The sequence below is a fragment of the Dendropsophus ebraccatus genome, chromosome 11 (assembly GCF_027789765.1).
Source record: "Dendropsophus ebraccatus isolate aDenEbr1 chromosome 11, aDenEbr1.pat, whole genome shotgun sequence".
Classification (NCBI taxonomy): domain Eukaryota; kingdom Metazoa; phylum Chordata; class Amphibia; order Anura; family Hylidae; genus Dendropsophus; species Dendropsophus ebraccatus.
Window position 1 is genome coordinate 17,710,999 of NC_091464.1, and position 26,110 is coordinate 17,737,108.

Genomic DNA, 26,110 nt, shown 5'->3' on the forward strand with positions numbered 1-26,110 from the left:
ACCCCTCTCCTCCGTGCGTATCGCCCGTTGGTACTGGTCCCTGACACTAGACCAGCGTGTCTCCACTGCTCGGACTGACAAAAGCAAAGATTTATTAGAAATAGATAGATTTTAATAATTGATAGATATTTCGAGGTCTTGGTAGAAATATCGGACATTGTTCTCACAATTTTATGTCATACATTATTTGACAACACGACATACCCATCCGCAGCTGCTCGCTGTCCGTCACATCGCCCCACTGTGGGACTACCACAGCCGCTATCGTCTCCCACGTCTCGCGACGCAGGACGCGGTCGTGGTAGCCACGCACAGTCAAGTCCCACAAATGGGGACGGGACCGCACCTGAAAAATTATATAGAAAGACAGAAATCACTAGACATCTCCATCTGACTTCACCTCTCTGTGTGTCTACATCGATTAGAATAAGAACATGTTTTCCATTATGACATTACATAGAGTGGTGTTGGGATTCCAACAGACCACCTGTGTAATCTAAGGAACACAGCCTAATAACCACTGAGCCAAGACTCACTAAACCAAGGAATGCCAGAACTCTTTGAACACACTTCTGAAAACATACCAAGATTGGTGTCTAATGATTGAATTTAGGAAAGGCTTTGTATCTTAACTAGCACTAATTAGTAGGCCACAAGACCAGATCAATGCCAGCTTTGCATTCACACCTGATGAAAGAGAAAATCAACATTGTTTCGAAAATACATGAACACATGTGCAAACGAGTGAAGCTAACTATTTCACTGCTGCGGTGTTTGTTCTGGTGTGTGTGTGGTGTTTTGTTATCTTAGTGTGTGGATAAAACATGTCACAACGACTATGGTTAGAGATCTCGACATTTTGTAATAACTATGGTCAACATTTATGTATTAAACAGTCGCTGATATAGAGTGACAAATATATTTTAATAATTAAATACATGTAAGGTTAGGTATAGCATTAGGTCGAACATTCGAGGAGGAGCACACAATAACATGAAACTACGTGCAAAAACGAGCTACATGAAAAACGCATCCAAAACGCAACCTTGCTCGACTCGATTTGCAAAAGATTCCACAAACATTACTTGACTATACTGTGTACGGTGTAGTGCGCACGCTTACTCAGATTCACATGCACTATATCACACAAAAAACGCATCAAAAACGCAACCTTGCTCGAATCGATTTGCAAAAGATTCCACAAACATTACTTGACTATACTGTGTACGGTGTAGTGCGCACGCTTACTCAGATTCACATGCACTATATCACACAAAAAACGCATCAAAAACGCAACCTTGCTCGACTCGATTTGCAAAAGATTCCACAAACATTACTTGACTATACTGTGTACGGTGTAGTGCGCACGCTTACTCAGATTCACATGCACTATATCACACAAAAAACGCATCCAAAACGCACTATACTGATTTGTGCAGAAAAATTGTCTACATTTGTACACATGTCACTGTTATTAAATACAATTGATACATGTAAGAAATCAAACAACCCTACACTCAATAGGGATACTAAATTCGACATATGTAAGTAGTGGTTTTATATGGGAACTGCACTAGAAATTAATACTATAGCAGATAAGGAAACACATGACGATACTTTGTGGTTTTTTGCAGGCCACATTCCCACGCCCGTGTCGCATGACTAAAACGATTATATTTAAGACCACTAACAGTGTTGACATTCATATGTGTGTTACATGTGGCTTAGGTGCGTTTTGGTTGGCCGAGACGACCATGTGCATTTCTAAGTCCAAGTAAAACATTTTAACACATCACATAAATATATTAACAGAGATATGTATTTGGGTTCGCATACATTACATATTATTAGACATATATTTACATAGATATATAGATAGAGAGAGGGATAAATAGATACACAGAAAGAGACTACACATCCTATTTTCCAAGTAAAACCATTCTAGAAAGATGAGTGTAATTCTTCGATCAAACTTACCTCTGCGATCAGGCGTGGAACATCAATGTCCCGCTGCCAGGAACCACGTCGCCCACGACCAGCACCACCATGCTCCGCTCGCCGTGCCATCGCTCCAGATCGGGACACCTAAAAGGATGGTCACCTATTGAAGCCCATTCACTTGGGCCTTTTAAACTGAAGGGGCGTTACGCATTGATGAATTATTCTAATGAGAATCCAGATTGATCCGGCAGTAATCAGAGGTTCCGCCAGGCCCGAATGTTACTTCCTACGGTCGACTTGGACCATTTCGGCCCGGAAATAATGGTCTTGCTCATTTTTTACGGACCCGGATACAATCAGGCCAGAAACTCATACGGAGTGTGCACTGTGCAGCCGCATATCCTATACTTCCCAGCATACACACGAAACATCAAATATACGGCCGCACTATTACATCCGTACATACGGACGCACTATTACTACGTGTGAATCGAGCCTTAAACTGTAAATTGGCTTTTTGGTTATTGGGACCATTTTACGATTTCACTTTAAAAAAAATACAGTGTGTGACCATAGCCTAAAAATGTTTTATTTGGCTTTTTGTTTAAAATAAAGCAAACTTAATTTATGTTTCTTTGATGTTTTCTTTTTTACTTTCAAAGACTTTGATAGGACCCGTGCACTCATGTAATGACTTCCACTTTTCTGAAATTTATCAGGGACTTCTATTTTTGACATACCTTCATTCCTTCTTCCCAGCTGATCCAGAGATCTCCACGGGTTAGAAAGCAGGCTACAGCATGTCTGGCTAAGTGATGGATCCAACCTTCTTCCCGCAGCTGAGTCATTATTGCATCTATCCATGGAAACCCAGTTTGAGCCTAAGAGTTAAATCCAAATGATTACAAGAGATAGAATTCACCTCCTTATGTACTAAGGGTACAACACAGTGTATACAAAGCAACCAAACCTACCGTTCTCCACCTTTTGAGCTTTTCCTCATCTTCGTACCAATCTATCTGAAGACATATGGGATTTCCCACCATTTTTGTGAAATTTGGAGTGGAAGAGGCGACAGTATAGAAAAATTCCCTCCAAAGCAGTTGTCCTTGTAGAGATACAGGTGGAAGAGAATGATTTTTTGCCTGTGATATAAAAAGAATCTGTTATATGCTTTGTATAGCAGATTTCTGTTCAATATTAATTGCTTGAGAGCAGAGAGGGTCTAAACAGCTCTTGCACAGTTTTTTGTGTCTTTAGCAGAAAGCAGCATGCTCAGAACTGAGGGAAGGAAACAGATAAGGTAATGATATGTATGGAATGAATTGTTAGTCTCCAGGACGGGGATGATTCATCATATACTTTATCTAACCGGATGACCCCCTTTAAGTTACACAGGCCTGGCTACCACCAGCCACCCTATAGGTTTCTAAATAAGTTATGTTTTAATTAAATAATGTATAAACAGTATGAAGTAAGTACCTTCTAGTGGTGGTAGCAGGTAACCAGGCATCCATAATTTATATGGTACCTGTCAAATAAAAATGGAAGCACTTTCCTTGCAGTAGACTGTCTTAAATAAGAGAACAACAGAGGTTGTCAGATTTTAGCTATACTGCAGGTTTAATAACTGACTCTAGCAAAAACTTTGACTGACTGACTCATTGTAGCTTAAAGGGATTTATCATAATTTTTTTTCTCTTTAAAATCAATTGGTGCCAGAAAGTGCCAGAATTTACTTCGATTAAGAAAATCTCAAGTCTTCCAGTACTTATCAGCTGTTGTATGTCCTGTAGAAAGTGATGTATTCTTTCAAGTCTGACACAGTGATCTCTGCTGCCACCTCTGTCCAGAGCAGTAGCAAATCCCCATAGAAAACCTCCTGCTCTCTAGAGAGGAAAGAATACAGCACTTGCTGCAGGACTTACAGCACCTGATAAGTACTGGAAGACAAGATTTTTTTAACAGAAGTAAATTGGTGAACTACCCCTTTAAGGCTATGTCCACACTACGTATATTTTCGGCCGTAGTGCGAACCGCGAATATATGCCTGTAGTTTTGAGGTTGATGCGTTCGCTTGAAAGTATACGATATACGGCCGCACAATGCACACTACGTATGAGCTTACGGCCGAATCGTATACGGCGCCGTGAAAAATGAACAAGACCATTGTTTGAGGACGGAACTGTTCCAACTCACGGCCGTGCATTACAGTGCGGTCCCGTACTGAGTACTTATTTCAGCCAAATTTAACTTGATTTTTAGATCCAAAAGGTTCTGTGTGTTTTATTGGGCTGGGCGAAGATTTCCAAGTAAATGACCTGTTTCAGATCGCTACAAAACAAGCTAGGGAAGCATAACTGTACTGCAGGCGTATGTTCGCGGTTCGCCCGCATCCGGCCGCATTTCTATTTTTCCCACGGCCGTAGTTTCAGCCGCACATGTACGGCGGCGTACGAACTACAGCCGGACCCATACGTAGTGTGAACATAGCCTAAAGCACATCTGTACCGGCCATCATCCACCCCAAATCGTTCTCTAGTTGCCACCATGCCATGTCCAGTCCCAGGGTCGACCTTCCAACTGGGGTCGGTATTATGGTTAAAAAAAGTTTTATTCCGCCGGCGCCTCACTCCCTGCTGCCATCCAGGCCTAGACTACGGATACTCTAGGCCCCATTGACTTCCCGCACCGCCAGATTAAAACTTTTTTTAACCACAATACCGGCACCAGGAGGAAGGCTGACCCAGGGACCAGACATGGCATGATGGCCATCAGAGAACAGTACCAGCAGTTTGGGGTTGGCGGTGACCGGTACAGATTCACTTAAATGAATATGATGGTTCTCATCGTCAGTGTATTTTTTTTATCCCAGCAAGAAAAGATCTAAAGCAGAGTATACCATAAAGTTGCTTTTGATTACACAATATACAGGAAGGTCTTATCTATATAAAACTGGATAACCCCTTTATATAACTGGAATGACAACAAGGCATCATAAGATGAAGTAACACCGGACTCACCTGAGCATAGATATTAGAAAGTCTATGGAAGAACACTCGGACTGATAAGCACCCTACACTAAAGTAAGGGCTTAGGCCAGTTGTACTTGGAAGAAGGGAATTAGGAATTGTTTGTGGCTTTTTGAACTGTGAGACCCAACCCTGAAAAACAAAGGATAACATATATTGCAGGGGTGATTCTAGCCTCTCTGCTGCCCGAGGCGAACTATAGAATGACGCCCCCCCCCCCCCCGTCAATCCGCCCACATTATAATCCACTACTGCCCCCCCCCCCACTGCTGTCCCCAATAAACATAATGTTTGGTCCCTTTCTGCACAGAGGATGTCAGGAGAGGAGGAGGCTGACTTTATAGGAGAGGTCCCAGCAGCACAGAGGATGTCAGGAGAGGAGGGGGCTAATCCTATAGGAGAGGTCCCAGCAGCACAGAGGATGTCAGGAGAGGAGGGGGCTGACTTTATAGGAGAGGTCCCAGCAGCACAGAGGATGTCAGGAGAGGAGGGGGCTAATCCTATAGGAGAGGTCCCAGCAGCACAGAGGATGTCAGGAGAGGAGGGGGCTAATCCTATAGGAGAGGTCCCAGCAGCACAGAGGATGTCAGGAGATGAGGGTGCTAATCCTATAGGAGAAGTCCCAGCAGCACAGAGGATGTCAGGAGAGGAGGGTGCTGATCTTTTAGGAGAGGTCACAGCAGCACAGAGGATGTCAGGAGAGGAGGGTGCTGATCTTTTAGGAGATGGTCCCCCTCTTCCCCCCTTATAGATGGTCCCCCTCTTCCCCCCCTTATAGATGGTCCCCCCCCTTATAGATGGTCCCCCTCTCCCCCCCCTTATAGATGGTCCCCCTCTCCCCCCTCCCTTATAGATGGTCCCCCTCTCCCCCCTCCCTTATAGATGGTCCCCCTCTTTCCCCTCCCTTATAGATGGTCCCCCTCTTCCCCCCCCTTATAGATGGTCCCCCTCTTCCCTCTCTCCCCCCCCCTTATAGATGGTCCCCCTCTCCCCCCCCTTATAGATGGTCCCCCTCTTCCCTCTCTCCCCCCCTTATAGATGGTCCCCCTCTCCCCCCCCTTATAGATGGTCCCCCTCTTCCCCCCCCTTATAGATGGTCCCCTCTCCCTTATAGATGATCCCCCTCTCCCCCTCCCTTATAGATGGTCCCCTCTCCCTTATAGATGGTCCCCCTCCCCCCTTATACATGGTCCCCCTCTCCCCCCTCCCTTATAGATGCCCCCTTATAGATGGTCCCCCTCTTTCCCCCTCCCTTATAGATGGTCCCCCTCTTCCCCCCCTTATAGATGGTCCCCCTCTTCCCCCCCCCCCTATAGACAGTCCCCCTCCCGCCCCTCCCTTATAGATGGTCCCCCCCTTATAGATGGTCCCCCTCTTTCCCCCCTCCCTTATAGATGGCCCCCCCTTATAGATGGTCCCCCTCTTTCCCCCCTCCCTTATAGATGGTCCCCTTCCCCCCCCTATAGATGGTCCCCCTCTTCCCTCTCCCCCCTCCCTTATAGATGGTCCCCCCTTATAGATCGTCCCCCTCTTCCCCCCCTACCTTATAGATCGTCCCCCTCTTTCCCCTCCCTTATAGATGGTCCCCCTCTTCCCCCCCCCCCTTATAGATGGTCCCCCTCTTCCCTCTCTCCCCCCCCTTATAGATGGTCCCCCTCTCCCCCCCCTTATAGATGGTCCCCCTCTTCCCTCTCTCCCCCCCTTATAGATGGTCCCCCTCTCCCCCCCCTTATAGATGGTCCCCCTCTTCCCCCCCTTATAGATGGTCCCCTCTCCCTTATAGATGGTCCCCCTCTCCCCCTCCCTTATAGATGGTCCCCTCTCCCTTATAGATGGTCCCCCTCCCCCCCCTTATACATGGTCCCCCTCTTCCCCCTCCCTTATAGATGCCCCCTTATAGATGGTCCCCCTCTTTCCCCCTCCCTTATAGATGGTCCCCCTCTTCCCCCCCCTTATAGATGGTCCCCCTCTCCCCCCCCCCCTTATAGACAGTCCCCCTCCCGCCCCTCCCTTATAGATGGTCCCCCTCTTTCCCCCCTCCCTTATAGATGGTCCCCCCCCTTATAGATGGTCCCCCTCTTATAGATGGTCCCCTTCCCCCCCCTATAGATGGTCCCCCCTTATAGATCGTCCCCCTCTTCCCCCCCTACCTTATAGATCGTCCCCCTCTTTCCCCCCTCCCTTATAGATGGTCCCCTTCCCCCCCTACCTTATAGATGGTCCCCTTTCCCCCCTCCCTTATAGATGGGGGATGGTCCCCTTTCCCCCCTCCCCTCTCCCCCCCCTGCACAGCAGATAAAACAAAAACAAAAAACAGCACACAACTCACCTGCCATCCGTTCCCCCGTCGAGCCTCTCTGGTCTGGTCCCGGCTGATGTGCGGCTGCCCGGAGTGTCCCGTCCTGTCCCTGGCAGCGCGCGCATCAGAGAGCTCCCCGTGTGCCTGTGGCTGTGACTTCCGGCGCACGGGGATCTCTCTGATGCGCGCGCTGCCGGAGACAGGATGGGACACCTCCGGCAGCCACACATCAGCCGGGGGACTAAGGCTGCATTCCCACGTTCCGTGATCCTAACGGATCACGGACGTGGAATGCATTTACCGGAGTCCCCCCGCGCCCGGACAGCATCTGTAATGAGATGCTGTGAGCGGGGGAGACTGTATTCATAAGCGCCGCGCTGTAGTAACAGCACCGCGCGGCTGATTTATTACAGCGCGGCACTTATGAATACAGTCTCCCCCGCTCACAGCATCTCATTACAGATGCTGTCCGGGCGCGGGGGGACTCCGGTACATGGTACAGTCAGTGGCGGATTATAATGTGGGCGGCCGCCCGAACCGCTCATATTATAATCTGCCACTGAATGCCGCCCCCATGAAGACAGCTGGTGGCGCCGCCTGAGGCAGACGACTCAGGTCGCCTCATGATTGCGGCGCCCCTGATATATTGTCAGCATAACATTAAAGAGGGCATCTGAGCTATCCTCAGAACAGGCCATCAATATTAAAGAGGGTTCGACTCCCAGCACCCCTGCTGATCAGCTGTTTGAGGGGGACGAGTGCTGCTGCCTCTTCAATGTTTACATGTGCTCATCCTTGCATCGCTCTACTATTGATAGAGGTGGTGCGAGGTAATGCAGCATTGTCCTATGGGATAACACTGGTACACATATCCAGCAACTAGACCATAGGGGATCCTTGATAGTGAAATTGAAATGGTTAATTAGTTGGTGCGACAATCTGCGTGCACTGGGTAATAGCTGCGGTTCGAGCTGCTAGAGACGTCATGAGTCCTTAAAGGAGAAGCTTGGCGTTTTAATTCAACAAGAAATAAAAAAAAGTGATGCCACTGCCTGGCTCTCCACTAGATGGCACTATCTCAGGCTGGGTCCGGTATGTGGTGGTGCTCAATCCGAAATAAACATGCTGTATGAACAATCAATAAAGGATAAAAGGAGGCACTCACCAGCAGTGTGTTCAGACAATCCAGCTTTTATTGCTGTGCGCAGGGGGAGACAAGGTGGGTGACCGTAGTTTCGCGGCTTAGTGCCGCTTTGACGAACGCTTGGCGTTTTAAGTAGCAACTTACCTCTCCCCGTGTACGCGGCGAGCAGGCTGTCCATCAGCCGAGACAGGTATTTTCCCTCGAGTCGTAAAGTCATCACAACGCAGGGGAAAAGTGACTTCGGGCAAGCGTCCCGTGGCTGCTCCAGCTGCTCACTGCGGGCACTGGGAGAGGTAAATTGTTACTTGAAATCAATATCCCCCCGCCAGCTGCCAGAAAACGCTGGACTTCTCCTTTAAGTGGTTAAAGGGAATGTGTCACACTAGTACACTAGTGAAACAACAAAGAAGAGGGAGCCCGGAGCTCACCTCACAATTTAATACCAATGGGGGTGCAGCTTGGTGTCCAAATGAGTCAAACCAAACCAAAAAAGAAACAAGCTAAACACCATAATAGCGAACACCTCCAAGATAGAGTATATAATCAAATTTTATTTATACATGATTCCAAAGAAAAATGACAAAAAGAAGCACCATAACAAACATGATTAAAAACAATTAAAAAACCATATAGGTATATGAACAATCCAAAGAGTGAGAGGATATGATAGTCCTCTCACTGCATCAGGACATCACCAGAAAAACAAATCCTTCCTCATGGTCAAAACAATGGGGGACATTTATTAAGTCTGACGTTTTTTACGCCGGACTTATAAATGTCCCCGCATCTCGGGCGCTACAGAGATTTATGTAGAGGCAGAATGCCTCTACATAAATCCTGTGCGCGTCGGTGCGCACAGCCGAAAACCTACGCCACCTGAAAGGTGGAGTAGGTTTTCGGCATATCTTTTAGTTTAAAAAATGATAAATCGCACAGACTCTGAGTCCGCGCCCCCTATTCCACCACCCCCCCCTCCCCGCCCCCCCGGCGTACCCAGCGGACAGTGGCGATTTGCGAATATTTTATTTGCAAAACGGCCATTTGCGAATAAAATATTAGCAAATCGCCCCGTTCCGCAAAAAAGTACGCCTTTTTGCTTTGATACATGTCCCCCATTGTATATATGATAATATAGAAGGACTCTAACTTATTGTGCAGTATGGTAAAATACACAGACTGGCGTACAAGAAATAAATACAAAAATATAAATAAACCCAAACGTCACAACTTATTCTCTAAATATCCTCTACTAATGTGTCAATGATTGTCACAAAATCCTAAAAACAACCTAGTGTGAGAAAGTGCTAAACTGTAAAGTGCTCGAAGTGCTGCAAACTATGACCCAACGCGTGTCGTCACCGCAGTGACTTCATGAAGTCACTGCGGTGACGACACGCTATGGGTCTCAGTCAGGACACCGGATCTCATGGTCACAGGGTGATCAGACAAACTTTTTTGTGACTTGTGCTTACCTTTCTGGCGTTTTATTACATTCGTGCATCTATATCATGTCATATATACAAAATTCAAGTCATGCAAAGTACCCCCACAACCAAAATAAAGTTAATTTAAATACACAAAATGGGGGACAGGGTGTTGCTCAAATGTAACCATGTAAGGGTTCTAGTGACACACCAGCAAACATATGAAGGACAACTGAAACTCTAATCAAGAACATAATCTTTATTAATGAAACAAATAAAATAGAATGAAAATACAAGAAAAACAATGAATCATGACTGGAAGAAAAAGATTAAGAAAAAGAAAAAGTTTGTTTGTTTGTATGTGCGTGTTTATTGTTTTTAATCTTTTTCTTCCAGTCATGATTCATTGTTTTCCTTTATTTTCATTCTATTTTATTTGTTTCATTAATAAAGATTATGTTCTTGATTAATTAGAGTTTCAGTTGTCCTTCATATGTTTGTTATATCATGTCATAGTTTGCAGCACTTCGAGCACTTTACAGTTTAGCACTTTCTCACACTAGGTTGTTTTTAGGATTTTGTGACAATCATTGACACATTAGTAGAGGATATTTAGAGAATAAGTTGAGACGTTTGGGTTTATTTATATTTTTGTATTTATTTCTTGTACGCCAGTCTGTGTATTTTACCATACTGCACAATAAGTTAGAGTCCTTCTATATTATCATATATACATTGTTTTGACCATGAGGAAGGATTTGTTTTTCTGGTGATGTCCTGATGCAGTGAGAGGACTATCCGATCCTCTCACTCTTTGGATTGTTCATATACCTATATGGCTTTTTAATTGTTTTTAATCATGTTTGTTATGGTGCTTCTTTTTGTCTTGTTTTTCTTTGGAATCATGTATAAATAAAATTTGATTATATACTCTATCTTGGAGGTGTGCGCTATTATGGTGTTTAGCTTGTTTCTTTTTTGGTTTGACTAGTACACTAGTGAGCAGGTTACCTCTGGCTATTTTGTCCGTGAAGGCTATGCTGAAAAAGATCAATCCTCCTACTGTAATAAAGAGTCAAAGAGGAGTCATGGTGTAGCACTCTGGCACACTTCATCACTCCTTCCTACTTTCTCTTCGGAATGAATATTCTGTGCTGCCTGGCCTCCTGCACACTTGCACCACCTTCCTGGTTTGCACATGTGCTGCTGATGTCAATTATGACAGTGAATGTCAGGGGCACACAGGCCTGTGACATCAGTAGCGCATGTCGGGATCCGGAAGGTGGTGCAAACATGCAGGAGGCCAGGCAGCACAGAATATTCATACAGAAGAGGGAGGAGGAAGGAGTGGTGAGGAGTGCCACGAGCGCTACACCACGACTCCTCTTTGACTCATTATTACAGTAGGAGAATTGATCTTGTTCAGCATCGCCTTCACTGACAAAAATTGGCAGAGCTAACCTGCTCACTAGTATACTACCACCTACTGCACACTGTCAGCTCCTCGGGTCAGGTCTGGGTGCTGACACATTCCCTTTAGTATGGATCTAATTCCATTGCCACCAATGCCTATGTGACTCTATGTGTATGGTATATACAGGGACTACTTTGTGAATTGATCGACTCATGATAAACTAGTTCTCCTATAAATGCGCTTATGCAAATTTTTTAAGCAGTTTCATTCAAATTTATGGATTGTATCCGGCCAATATTCCCCTTGACAACTATACAAAATATGACTGAAAAACATTTACCTGTTTTTCTAGATGTTGCTCGAGCCTTCTTAGACCATGTGACTCGCCACCTATCCAAATGCTTGATTTACAACTAGGTACGCCAAGGTCTTCTGGAAGAGGTACTCCGTGTTCTTCGTTAATATAAGTGTCAGCTGGAGTTATGCATTTCCTACAATGAAACAAAGAAGGGAATTATACGTCAATCATTGTAAATAGTCGGGAAAAGGACAAATAAATAATTAATTTGGATACAGAATGACTTGAAAGAAGTGACCACTATGTGACAAGAAGCCACCTACTATTCTTTCATATATATGAAAGACTGATGCTTTGAATACTCACTTGAAATGTTCTTCTGTTATTTCTTGAGCAGGTGGCTCGGGATCACCAAGACTGGACAAAATATGGAGAAATTTTTTGTATGTCAAGGGTGCTCTGTCACCATTCAGCGCAATGATTCTGGTAAATGACATATGAAATATTTGTTAGACATGTAGATAAAAATCAAAGATTATGTTGTAAGAAACTTTAAAGAAGTTTCCCAGCCTTGCTAAGTGCTGTGATAATGTCACTAGAGTTGAGCAAGATTTGAGTACGCTCAACATTTGATTAGTTATGACTGCTGAAGTTGGATTCAGCTGTAGAGAGTCCTGGAAAACATGGATACACCCATAGGCCATAGGCTATATCCATGTTTTCCATGCAGTCTTAGGGCTGCATCCAACTTCCACAGCAACCACTACTTAAATGCTGCATGCTCGAGATGGGACAAACCCAAGTGTGCTCAAAGTTTGCTCAACTCTAAATGTCACCATTCACTTAACATAGGGGGAGCTTTATTAAAGTAACAGAGGAATAGTTGCCAATAGCAACCAATCAGATTTCTTGTTTAATTTAAAAAAAACAAAGGGGGAGATTTATCAAACATGGTGTAAAGTGAAACTGGCTCAGTTGCCCCTAGCAACCAATCAGATTCCACCATTCATTCCTCATAGACTCTTTAAGAAAATGAAAGGTGGAATCTGATTGGTTGCTAAGGGAAACTGAGCCACTTTCACTTTCCACCATGTTTGATAAATCTCCCCCATTGTCTCTAGATATAGGCCTAGGTCACACACTTGTGTTTTTTCCTTCTATGAATAATTAAAGAGTTCCAACCACAAAAATATGTGTTACGTACCTTCTGACATCATACAGTGTATGAGAGACCAGAGATAAAAACTGAAAACCCAGCTCATGACCCATCGCTCTGATGTCTTCATCCATCTCTCTGTAATATGGTTCTATTTCACAGTCAGTAGTGACCTGTGTAATATTCCACTTCTGCACATAGTCCTGCAGCACTTGTTTGTAGTCACCTTGGAGGACGAAGAGGCGAGAGTTTAACTTCTGAAGGTTGCAGTGGAGATCTCCAATAGACTGCAAGATAAAATTCCAGCGATTGGATCCAATGTGTGTGTTGGAGGTAATGAAGTTCTTATCCAGTAAGAACACTGGGAAGATGACATCCGAAGACTCTAGTGCTGCCAGCAAGGTAGGGTTGTCATGAAGTCGGAGGCCTTTCCTAAAAACGTGAATTGTCCGGTGAGGCATGGTGAAGGGTGCCTATGTGATAATAAAACATTTATAAGAATACACATCACATATTTAAAGATACACATTTAAAGATATTATTTTGTTTCAAATCAGCTGGTTTCAGAAAGTTATTCATATTTGTAATTTCCTTTCATTAAAAAAAAAACTCAAGTCTTCCAGTACTTATCAGCTGCTGCATGTCCCACAGGAAGTGGTATATTCTTTCCAGTCTGACACAGTGCTCTCTGCTGCCACCTCTGTCAATGTTAGGAAATGTCCAGAGCAGTAGCAAATTCCCATAGAAAACCTCTCCGGCTCTGGACAGTTCCTGACATGGACAGAGGTGGCAGCAGAGAGCACTGTCAGACTGAAAAGAATACACCACTTCCTGCAGGACATACAGCTGCTGATAAGTACTGGATGACTGAAGATTTTCAAGTAGAAATTTTTCCTTAGCATTAAAAAAAGAACATTAATTATATCTCCGATACACCCCGAAATACAGAACGTAGGCCTTATTCATATGTTCTGTGCAAGGACCGTATTTACAGACTATGTGCTGCAAACCAGACTTCAGGCACTTGGCATCATCATTTATTATAATGCTGTGAGCTCCAAAATAGTTCAAACTTTGTGCTACTGTACTGGCACTGCATCCTTATGTATCTGGTGGGCCACATTTAACGTTGAGTGATAGTCAGAGGCCACATTAAACACAAATGAAGTAGATACTGTAAGATATAACTAAAGTAAAATTTTTATATATATATATATATATATATAGGTGGAATCTGATTGGTTGCTAGGGGCAACTGAGCCAGTTTCACAGAGCCAGTTAAATGTGTGTAAATGTTATTAATTTATGTCCACTTACTTTTTGACCACTACACATATATATATATATATATATATATATATATATATATATATATATATATTATATTATATTATACACACACACAGTGGTGCCTTGGATTACAAGCATAATTTGTTCCGGGACCGCGCTTGTAATTCAAATCCACTCTTAAACCAAAGCAAATTTTCCCATAAGAAATCATAGAAATGCAGACAAATGGTCCCACACCCCAAAAATAATGATTTATTATTCTGAATAACATGTAAAACAGATGAAACAAACATTCAGAAACAGCAGAATATGTGATATTATAAGTTACTGTACAGTAATGGAGAGGATGGGAAACACAAGGGCGGACAGAGACTGCAGGGAGCATGAAAGAATGAGCAGAGCAGATGTGGGCACAGTATAGCAGCACTCTCTGCCCGGGGAGAGAGGGGTTACAGCTATGTAGAGATTGCCTCCACAGTCCTGTCCCCTGATGCAAGCCCCAGCCCGAAGTGGATCTGTTATGATTTGGAAGGTGAGGGAGACTTCCTGGGTCAGAGTACAGGGCTGTAGACCCCACTATGTAGACCATGCCCCTCCCTTACTCCCACTCAGTACAGGAAGCTCTTAAACCAAAGCAATGCTCTTAAACCAAGTCACAATTTTGAAAAACTGTGAGCTCTTTAACCAAAACACTCTTAAATCTAAGTTACTCTTAAACCAAGGTGCCATTGTATATATATATATATATATATATATATATATACTGTATATATATGTTTTCCTTGGCTGCTGGTCAATCAGCATTCATCTTAGCAACCGGCATCGCTTCCTGTATTTGGTCTTTTTCCTGCTGTTACTAAGTCCAAGCATTGACTGCAGTGTTCCAGTAAGTGAGACACCTAGTGGGCGAATTTATAGCATCGTATTTCATATAGAAAAGATGCTGTAAAATAAATTATGTAAATTGCCAAGATGTAATATATCACCTCCCTGCTGACTTAACAATATTTATCAGTAATCACAGTGCCCATTTAAGATATGTCTCCAATAATGTTAACAGTTAGCACTAGTTATCACTTACAACAATTACACAGTAAGGGATGACAAGCCACATGTGGATCCTGAGCCACTGACTGGGGAACCGCTGCTCTATGGATAGTGAAAAAAAGTGTGTAAGAGGGAGTGCTGAGGTGGACTTTAATATAAAGTACTACACAGGGCTGAAGGAGGGCCTGGGTGTAGGTCTAAATATTATCCATTACAGCATGTCTGCTCTTGTATTTCCTCCATCATTTCAATCCCAGCAGCTTTTCTATTAGCATGCTCTTACAAACAGCGTTAGAGCCTAGAGGTATATAGACTGGATAGACCAGACTTATTATATTGCTGCAAGACCTTGAGTGTGCTGGAAATAGCCAGCCTGATGATGTGCATACAGGGGAAATGTATTCAGTACTGCAGCCTGTACGTTACGACAGCCGGCACAGTGATGAAGGCAGAGATTCCCATGTGTACAGGTATATAAACACATAAGAGGTGTAGGATGGTAAAATAGGGCATACTCACCTTGTCGAGTCCAGATTCCTGGCCCCCACTTGCCTCAAGAGGGCACTCTTCCTGCTCTGTTTCTGACAATCCAAACCTACTGTGGCCACAGGGACATTGGGATGAGCCACAGCATTGGTGCTGGACTTGACAAGGTTGGTGTACAGTAGTTTACCATATTAAAGGGGTACTCTGAATTAATTTTTTTTTCTCAAACCAAGGAAAGTTATATAGATTTTTAATTTACTTCTACTTCAAAATGTCAAATCTTTCAGTACTTATCAGCTGCTGTATGCCCTGCAGGAAATGGTGTATTTTTTCCAGTCTGACACAGTGCTCTCTGCTGCCACTTCTGTCCATGTCAGTAACTGTCCAGAGCAGCAGCAAATGCTCATAGAAAACATCTACTGCTCTGGACAGTTCCTGACATGGACAGAGGTGGCAGCAGAGAGCACTGTGTCAGACTGGAAAGAATACTCCATTTCCTGCAGGGCATACAGCAGCTGATAGGTACTAGAAGACTTAAAATTTTGAAATAGAAGTAATTTACATATCTGTATAACTTTTTGACACCAGTTCATTAGAATACAACGTTTTTCACTGAAAAGCCCATTTAAATTACACCCGTAGCATGCCCTAATTTTTCTCTAGTGTGTTTTTTTTTTTTTTTTTTTTAAATCAGAGGACTGCAGTACCCTATGATTTTTAGAACACTATTTGTCTTTGCAAATGTTTCAGGCCTCATTCCACCCAATAGAGTCACTGGGCTGTCAAAATCCTGAATACTTTCACAGTCACACTGTATTACTGCATATATATATATATATATATATATATATATATATATATATATATATATAGAGCTGCAAATGGTTTTTGTAGCATATATTGTAACTACATGTGCCTTCTTTGAACCTGTTTTTACAGCCCAACATTAATGTTCCATAGTTTTACAGGTACACCAGCTTGCTTACCTTACCCAAGAGAGTTATCCGAGAACACTAAGCAACCAGCTGAATGAAATGCAACCCTGCCGCATGTGTATATCAACTTACACACTGGATACACACCTTAGCTACACAACCTACACAGGCAGGCTAACCTGAAGACGTGAAAGGTCCACTGCTGGATTTGTGTGACCAATATGCTTACCTAATTATATGTGGTGACAAAATTCACCATGGTATCCAAACAGTGGAGCAGATATATGAACTTATTTATGCAAGGTTTCTGTATGCCAAGTATGTATGTTAGATGTATGTATGTAATGTGTATGTATGTAAGGTGTATGTATGAAAGATGTGTGTATTTATGTATGTAAGGTGTATGTATGCATGTATGTAAGGTAAGAGGTGTGTATTTATGTATATAAGGTGTATGTATGCATGTATGTATGTATGTATGTATGTAAGGTTTATGTATGCAAGATGTGTGTATGTAAGGTGTGTGTATGTAAGATGTGTGTATTTATGTAAGGTGTATGTATGCAAGATGTATGTATTTATGTAAGGTGTATGTATGTATGTAAGATGTGTGTATTTATGTAAGGTGTATGTATGTATGTAAGATGTATGTATTTATGTAAGGTGTATGTATGTAAAATGTGTGTATTTATGTAAGGTGTATTTATGTAAGGTGTATGTATGTATGTAAGATGTATTTATGTATGTAAGATGTATGTATTTATGTATGTAAGGTGTAAGTATGTAAGATGTGTATATTTATGTATGTAAGGTGTATGTAAGATGTATATATGTATGTAAGATGTATTTATGTATGTAAGATGTATGTATTTATGTATGTAAGGTGTATGTATGTAAGATGTGTGTATGTATGTATGTAAGAAGTGTGTATTTATGTTAGGTGTATGTATGCAAAATGTATGTATCTAAGGTGTATGTATGTAAGATGTGTATGTATGTACTTGATACTCTGATTTGGCACAGTTTTTACCCTACAACAGATTCAGTGAGGTACCATTTTGCAGTAAAGTGTCAATTTTACCAGATGATAATAAAGGGGTACTTCTGAAGATGCACAGCTTGGACCAAGAGAGGCCCACTGGAGCTGACGTCACAGCACAGAATGGCGGCACTGCAACGCCGCCGTGCTGTGATGTCATGCTTCCGACAGCATGACATCCCTTTAACTGCTTTGCACAGTTTAGTATAATAAAGGAGAGTGCATAGTTTTAAATGGATCCTGATAGGTTTGAGGTTTGGGCTGAGAAGTGGCAGACAAGGTTCACCACTGACCAATGTCCGTGCATTGAAGATGTGCAATGAACTAGATTCACGGACCTCTCGGCATCATGTATCATTATGATGCCAGGAGGTCTGTAAATCCAGTCCGTGGCACATCTTGTGTGGGCGGACTGTATTCATGAAAATTGTGAATGCAGCCTAAGGCCATGTTCACACGCTGTAAGAAACGAGCTGTTCCGTGACCTGGCCGGGTCACAGAACGGCCGGTCTCTGCAAAGATCATCCAGGCCGGTACTGCAGTACCGGCCGGATGATCTTTCCGGCCGCGGTGTTCTGATGTGGGCGCATCGTGCGCTCCAGCACCAGAACTCTCAAAGCACACAATGAAGCAAGCGTCTGGAGCCGCTCGCTTCATTGTGTGAACTGACAGGTCTTTCTGCGGCTGCAATGTAAGTTGTTTGCGGTGCTGCATGGGATCCCGGCTGTAGCGTATACGATGTGCATATGCTCCGGCCGGGATCCCATAGAAGAACAGGCAGTGTTCCACACCGTACAAAGTACAGCCGTTGTTGCCGATGGCAACAACGGCCGTACTTTTACGCTGTGTGAACATAGCCCAAAAGGGAGGGAAGACTCCAGGCTGGATACAGATACTGAGCATTACTGGAGCCGCGTCATAGAGGGGAGGGAATTCCCCCCCACTGGGGGCGGACCAACCTCCAGCCTTCTGTGCTTCAGCCCCAGCCTGGTTCCCAGCTTCCCCGTGACGGCGCCGTTCTATCCGTGGGTCAGATTAAAGAGGATGTACCTGATGGTACATCCTCTTTAAGGCTACAGATTGCCTGTGAGTGGCCTGTGAGATCTAAAACTTGCTACAACCATTGGATACAGAAAAGAAAAAAAAAAATTCTGACAATTTACAATCTCTTGCACAATCCCACCCTGGTGGTTATTTTTGCCAGTATTAGTTGGATCCTGCATGCCCAGAGCATAGGCTTATTAGTAGCCCAGAACAAGCCATAGTTAGTGTAGGGTCCATCCCGGCATGAGGCCACCTTAACGTGGTGGGGTGGTTCACACTGTTTGCAAATTGTATGCCAAGAGCCTCATTATTTTATGGAGATTTTCTTCAGCAGTATTCATGGAGATTTTCTTTAGTGATGTATAGATCTGTATTGAACTGTTGCTCAGCCAAACACTGGCCACGGCACAGTTGATGCCGATGATTTTTAAATGTGTTTAAGGGCAGATTCACACCTACAGAATCCCAGCGGGTTTCATGCTGATCTGTCCTGTATTATATCTATCCTGTACTGTATTATATCTGTCCTGTATTATATCTATCCTGTACTGTATTATATCTGTCCTGTATTATATCTATCCTGCACTGTATTATATGCATCCTGTACTGTATTATATCTGTCCTGTATTATATCTATCCTGTACTGTATTATATCTATCCTTTACTGTATTATATCTGTCCTGTATTATATCTGTCCTGTCCTGTATTATATGCATGTTGTACTGTATTATATCTGTCCTGTACTGTATTATATGCATCCTGTCCTGTACTATATCTATTCTGTACTGTATTATATCTATCCTGTCCTGTATTATATGCATCCTATACTATATTATTATATCGATCATGTCCTGTATTATATCTATCCTATACTGTATTATATCTGTCCTATACTGTATTATATGCATCCTGTACTGTATTATATCTGTCCTGTACTGTATTATATGCATGTTGTACTGTATTATATCTATCCTGTCCTGTATTATATCTATTCTGTACTGTATTATATCTATCCTGTCCTGTATTATATGCATCCTATACTATATTATTATATCGATCATGTACTGTATTATATGCATCCTGTCCTGTATTATATCTATCCTGTCCTGTATTATATCTATCCTATACTGTATTATATCTATCCTATACTGTATTATATGCATCCTGTACTGTATTATATCTGTCCTGTATTATATCTGTCCTGTACTGTATTATATGCATGTTGTACTGTATTATATCTGTCCTGTACTGTATTATATCTATCCTGTACTGTATTATATCTGTCCTGTCCTGTACTGTATTATATGCATGTTGTACTGTATTATATGCATCCTGTCCTGTATTATATCTATCCTGTACTGTATTATATGCATCCTGTACTGTATCATATCTATCCTGTCCTGTATTATATGCATGTTGTACTGTATTATATCTGTCCTGTACTGTATTATATGCATCCTATACTGTATTATATCTGTCCTGTACTGTATTATATGCATGTTGTACTGTATTATATCTATCCTGTCCTGTATTATATGCATCCTGTACTGTATTATATCTGTCCTGTCCTGTACTGTATTATATGCATGTTGTACTGTATTATATGCATCCTGTCCTGTATTATATCTATCCTGTACTGTATTATATGCATCCTGTACTGTATCATATCTATCCTGTCCTGTATTATATGCATGTTGTACTGTATTATATCTGTCCTGTACTGTATTATATGCATCCTATACTGTATTATATCTGTCCTGTACTGTATTATATGCATGTTGTACTGTATTATATCTATCCTGTCCTGTATTATATGCATCCTATACTGTATTATATCGATCATGTACTGTATTATATGCATGTTGTACTGTATTATATACATTCCGTACTGTATTATATCTATCCTGTATTATATCTGTCCTGTACTGTATTATATGCATGTTGTACTGTATTATATCTGTCCTGTACTGTATTATATGCATGTTGTACTGTATTATATGCATCCTGTCCTGTATTATAGCTATCCTGTACTGTATTATATCTATCCTGTACTGTATCATATCTATGCTGTACTGTATTATATCTATCCTGTATTATATGCATGTTGTACTGTATTATATCTGTCCTGTCCTGTATTATATGCATGTTGTACTGTATTATATCTGTCCTGTACTGTATTATATGCATGTTGTACTGTATTATATCTGTCCTGTCCTGTATTATATGCATGTTGTACTGTATTATATCTGTCCTGTACTGTATTATATGCATGTTGTACTGTATTATATGCATCCTGTCCTGTATTATAGCTATCCTGTACTGTATTATATCTATCCTGTACTGTATCATATCTATCCTGTACTGTATTATATCTATCCTGTATTATATGCATGTTGTACTGTATTATATCTGTCCTGTCCTGTATTATATGCATGTTGTACTGTATTATATCTGTCCTGTACTATATGCATGTTGTACTGTATTATATCTGTCCTGTACTGTATTATATGCATCCTGTACTGTATTATATATATCCTGTACTGCATTATATCTATCCTGCACTGTATATGTATCCTGTATTATATCTATCCTGTACTGTATTGTACGCATCCTATATTGTATTATATCTATTCTGTACTGTATTATATGCATCCTGTACTGTATTATATCTATCCTGCACTGTATTATATGTATCCTGTATTATATCTATCCTGTACTGTATTGTACACATCCTATATTGTATTATATCTATCTTGCACTGTATTATATCTATCCTGCACTGTATTATATGCATCCTGTACTGTATTATATCTATCCTGTACTGTATTGTACACATCCTATATTGTATTATATCTATTCTGTACCATATTATCCAGCATTTGTGATAGAATCTGCAATCACAACATTGATATGACATGGGGGCCATCTACAGAATAGTAGGGGCTTTCTCAAAAAACTCTGCAACAGTCTTCAATATGAAACACAAAAAACAAAAACAACTAATTTACTTTAGATGAAAATACAGCTATCCAATAAAAATATAGTCCATGCAATACTTACAGTATGCTCCTGTAAGTCTCCAGCTTTATGTGTATATGTCCGCCATACATGCAGGGAGGAAGCAAATACTTCAGCAATGTGGGTCTATATAGAGTGGAATGCTCCCCCCTCCCAGCTCTAAGCTGGACACATGGGGAGGGGTCACATCCCTCCCCCTCCTCAGGAGCAAAAACAGGTCTTGTCAGTCAGCAGCTGCTGCTATACTGAATAGATGGCATAATGGCCTGGCTATTACTGGAGGCTACTTGGCATACACAAAGGGAAGAGAACTGCAAGATGTAGCCTTAAAATCAAATCACATGACTAGCATGACTTCATTTACCCTGAATACAATGGCAATATTTAACAGAAACAAGTCGGATAATTATTATATAAAAGATCAAAACTAATAGATGCTGTAAGTCTATAAACTAAACGTTACTTTAAGAAAAAAATACTGTGGCGGCGAGGGGGAAATTTACTCATTAGTAAAATGAATGTGAATAGGGTCTTATAAAAACATTCACGTCCCCTGAAAGTGTTTGGACCGTTATCAACATTGAAAGACATGATGCAACCAAGTTTAACCCTTTGAGGACCAGGCCCAAAATGACCCAGTGGACCGTGCAAATTGTCATTTTTGTGTTTTGTTTTTCCTCCTCCCTTCTAAGAGCTCTAGCACTTTCAGTTTTCTATCTACAGGCCATGTAATAGCTTGTTTGTTACAGGAATAGTTGTACTGTGTAATGGCGTCTTTCATTTTACCATAACATGTATGATGGAACCCCAAATATATTATTTATGAAGATATAAATAGGTGAAATCGTAAATAAGAATGCAATATGGTAACGTTTGGGGGGTTCCTGTGTCTACGTAATGCACTATATGGTAAAAGCGACATGATACCATTACTCTATAGGTCAGTCTGAACACAACCATATGCAGGTTACACAGGTTCTCAGTTATTTGTTTTTTTAATAAATCCTTTTTTTTTGCAATTATTTATTAATAAAGTGGCCCTATTGTGACGCAAATTTTTTCACCTACGGGGCTGTATGGGGCATAATTTTTTGCAACATGATCTCTAGTTTTTATTTATACCCTATTTGTGTAGCTTGGACGTTTTGATCAATTTTTTAATACATTTTTTGATATTTAATATAACAAAAAAGCTGCAATCCTGGCACTTTTTTCCATCTTTTTGTTTACGCCGTTCGCGAGGACGCTTGTTATATTTTAATACATCGGACAATTATGCAATTATACTACGGTATATTATATGTTTATTTATTTATTTTTATATGTTTTATTTATATAATGGGAAAGGGGGGGGTGATTTTAACTTTTATTGGGGGAGGGGCTTTGGGGTATTTATAAGTATATATATTTTATTATATGTATTTAAACTTTTTTTTTTACACATTTTACCTGCAATCATTAGATTGCAGACTCTGTACAATGCTATGCCTAATGCTGGGTTTACACAAAACGATAATTGGCCCGATCGTACGATTAACGATGTCGGAGTTACGATTTTTTTTCATAACGATTAGCGTTTAGACGGTATGATATATCGTACGGAAAAATCGTTTAGCGATGGTTTTGCAATCGCACGCCCCGCAGCCTGGCCCGCCCGCAGCCCGGCCCCCCGCTCGCAGCCCGGCCCCACGGTCATCCGCAGCCCGGCCCCACGGTCAACCGCAGCCCCCTGCGCTGCACCAATCGCCACCCCCGCCGCTCCGATCGCCGCCCCGATCACCCGCCGCCGATCCGTCCCCCCCCCCGCCACCGCTCCGATCGCCCCCGCCACGAGCATACGTTACCTGCTCCGCGTAGCAGGTCTTCGAAATCCTCCTGAAGAGGAGCACTGATTGGCTGAAGAGGAGCCGTTTGAAATTCCCGGGGCGGCGGCAGGGGTAGCGATCAGGGCGGCGGGGGTGGCAATCGAGCCGATGCAGGGGCTGCGGATGAGCGGCGGGCCGGGCTGCGGGCGACCGGACTTTCGCGCGACGACTGTTTACACGGAACGATCGGCGAATTTTTTGCGAACAACGAACGACGATTTAAGAACAAGATAAAAGATCAAAATGAACGATTTCTCGCTCGTCGTTCGGTCGTTCGCTGCGTTTACACATACGATTATCGTTCGAATTCGTTCGTTATCGTGCAAATTCGAACGATAATCGCGTAAACCCAGCATAATGGTGCGTTTACACAGGCAGATTTATCTGACAGATTTTGGAAGCCAAAGCCAGGAATGGATTTGAAAAGAGGAGAAATCTTAGTCTTTCCTTTATGACCCGTTCCCTGTTTATGGTCTGTTCCTGGCTTTGGCTTCAAAAATCTGTCAGATAAATCTGCATGTGTAAACGCACCATAATGCTGCGTTTACACGGAGCGATAATTCGCCCGATCGCACGATTAACGATTTCGAAGTAACGATTTCTTTTTTATAACGATCAGCATTTAGATGGAACGATATATCGTACAGAAAATTCGTTTTGCGATTGCTTAAGCCTATCTCACACATAGGTAAAATCAGTGAACGACTGTTTACATGGAACGATCGGCGCATTTTTTGCGAACGACGAACGACGATTTAAGAACATGTTAAAAGATCAAAATGAACGATTTTTCGATCGTTCGCCGCGTTTACACGTACGCTTATCGTTCGAATTCGATCGTTATCGCGAAAATTCGCCCGATAATCGCTTCGTGTAAACGTAGCATTATGGTACTTTTACACGGTGCGATAATTTGCCCGATCGCACGATTAACGATTTTGAATGAACAATGTTTTTTTTATAACGATCAGCGTTTAGATGGAACGATACATCGTACGGAAAATTCGCTATGCGATCGTTTAAGCCTATCTCACACATAGGGGAAATCGTTGAAAGAATGTTTACACTGAACGATCTGCAAATTTTTTGCGAACGATCAACGATGATTTAAGAACATGTTGAAAGATCAAAATGAACGATTTCTCACTCGTCGTTTGATCGTTTGCAGCGTTTACACGTAAGATTATCGTTCGATTTTGACCGAAAACGAACGATAATTGCCCCGTGTGAAAGGACCATAAGGGTCCATTTACACAGAAAGATTATCTGACAGATTATCTGCCAAAGATTTAAAGCCAAAGCCAGGGATGGATTGGACAAGAGGAGAAATCTCAGGCTTTCCTTTATGACCTGATCTCTGTATATAGTCTGTTTCTGGCTTTGGCTTGAAATCTTTGGCAGATAATCTGTTAGATAATCTTTCTGTGTAAATGGACCCTTAAGCATAGCATTGATCAGTGTTATAGGCGTTCTGCTCGTTGAGCCTGCTGGTGGCAGACTCAATGAGCAGAAAGCCGATTGGACCGCACGGTGGAAGGTAAGAGACCTCCGGCAGTCCGATACAGCGATCGGGGTCCAGATCGGTAAGTGACAGGGGACTGCCCCTGTCACTAACACTTAAACGCCGCGGTCGCGCCACAATCGCAGCGTTTTTTAGGGGTTAATGACATGCTGCAGGAATGGATTAAAAATACAGAAAATCTATGTTCACACACTGTTTGAAAAATTGAGTGGATGGCCGTCATTTAATGGCAAATAACGAACGTTTTATTATTTAAATAACAGCAATTATTAGCCGCCATCAACTTCAACCTTCAACAGTGTGTGAACATAGCCTTTCTGTGTTTTCAATCCACTTCTGGTTTTGGTTGCAAAATACTGAGCAAACAGGGAACAGATGTTTAGCATACTTTGACGCCCATTATTACAGTTTAGGTTTAATTATGGCTGTTTTTAAAAGTCCACTAAATGTTTGTTATTAAACTTGTATCAAATCAACTGATCCCAGCAAGTGCCAGAAATTTGCAATTTACTTTAATAAAAAAAAAAAATCTCAAGTCTTCCAGTACTTATCAGCTGCTGTATGTTCTGCAGGAAGTGGTGTATTTTTTTCAGTCTGACACAGTGCTCTCTGCTGCCACCTCTGTACGAGACAGGAACTGTCCAGAGCAGCAGTAAATCCCCACAGAAAACCCCTCCTGCTCTCCAGAATACCACTTCCTGCAGGACATAAAGCAGCTGAGAAGTAATGTCCTTGAGTTTTTTTTTATAGAAGTAAATTACAAATCTCTGGCACTTTCTGGCCCCATTAAGTTTGCAAGAATTATTTTTTCATGTGCTAAACTACCCCTTTAAAAAGACGGTGAAAGGGAGGCCAAAATTAAATCTGTGTGTGAACAACTTAAAATAATGACAGTTGTTCGCAAAATAATGTCTTCTGGTAAATTTCATGAACGTTAAGTTGACAGCTGCTGCGAATAACGGCCATTTTTCTATGCATTGTGTGAACAGCGGCCGTTGTTTGTATTAGCTTTTTTATGGGAATCATTGAAATTAAAAACAACAACTGTTATTTTACAGGATCCGCAGCAGATTTGATGCTGTGTTCAGTTATTTAGATAAAATCTGTGGAGGATCTGCTGCGGATCCGCACCATCAAATCCACTGCGATACAGTAT

The 26,110-nt window shown here is 42.1% G+C and overlaps 1 protein-coding gene across 6 annotated transcripts in view; it reads right to left on the reverse strand.

Moving 5' to 3' along the window:
* LOC138767101 (cryptochrome-1-like) overlaps positions 1–21,814 on the reverse strand; it is a 47,549-nt gene extending 25,735 nt beyond the window's left edge. For 5 of the 6 annotated variants that reach the window (XR_011358769.1, XR_011358770.1, XR_011358767.1 and 2 more), the window contains exons 1-7: positions 15,080–15,119; positions 12,757–13,181; positions 11,919–12,035; positions 11,595–11,745; positions 4,965–5,105; positions 2,916–3,086; positions 2,682–2,822 (exon numbers count right to left, since the gene is read on the reverse strand). Coding sequence is in view for 2 of the 6 variants with exons in the window: in XM_069944353.1 (XP_069800454.1) it covers positions 2,682–2,822; positions 2,916–3,086; positions 4,965–5,105; positions 11,595–11,745; positions 11,919–12,035; positions 12,757–13,181; positions 15,080–15,112 (1,179 nt within the window). In the remaining 4 variants the exon portion in view is untranslated. Of the gene's footprint in view, positions 1–2,681; positions 2,823–2,915; positions 3,087–4,964; positions 5,106–11,594; positions 11,746–11,918; positions 12,036–12,756; positions 13,182–15,079; positions 15,120–21,609 lie in introns of those variants that run through there. The other variant, XM_069944355.1, reaches the window with a different exon arrangement.
* Between the last annotated feature and the right edge of the window lie 4,296 nt (positions 21,815–26,110).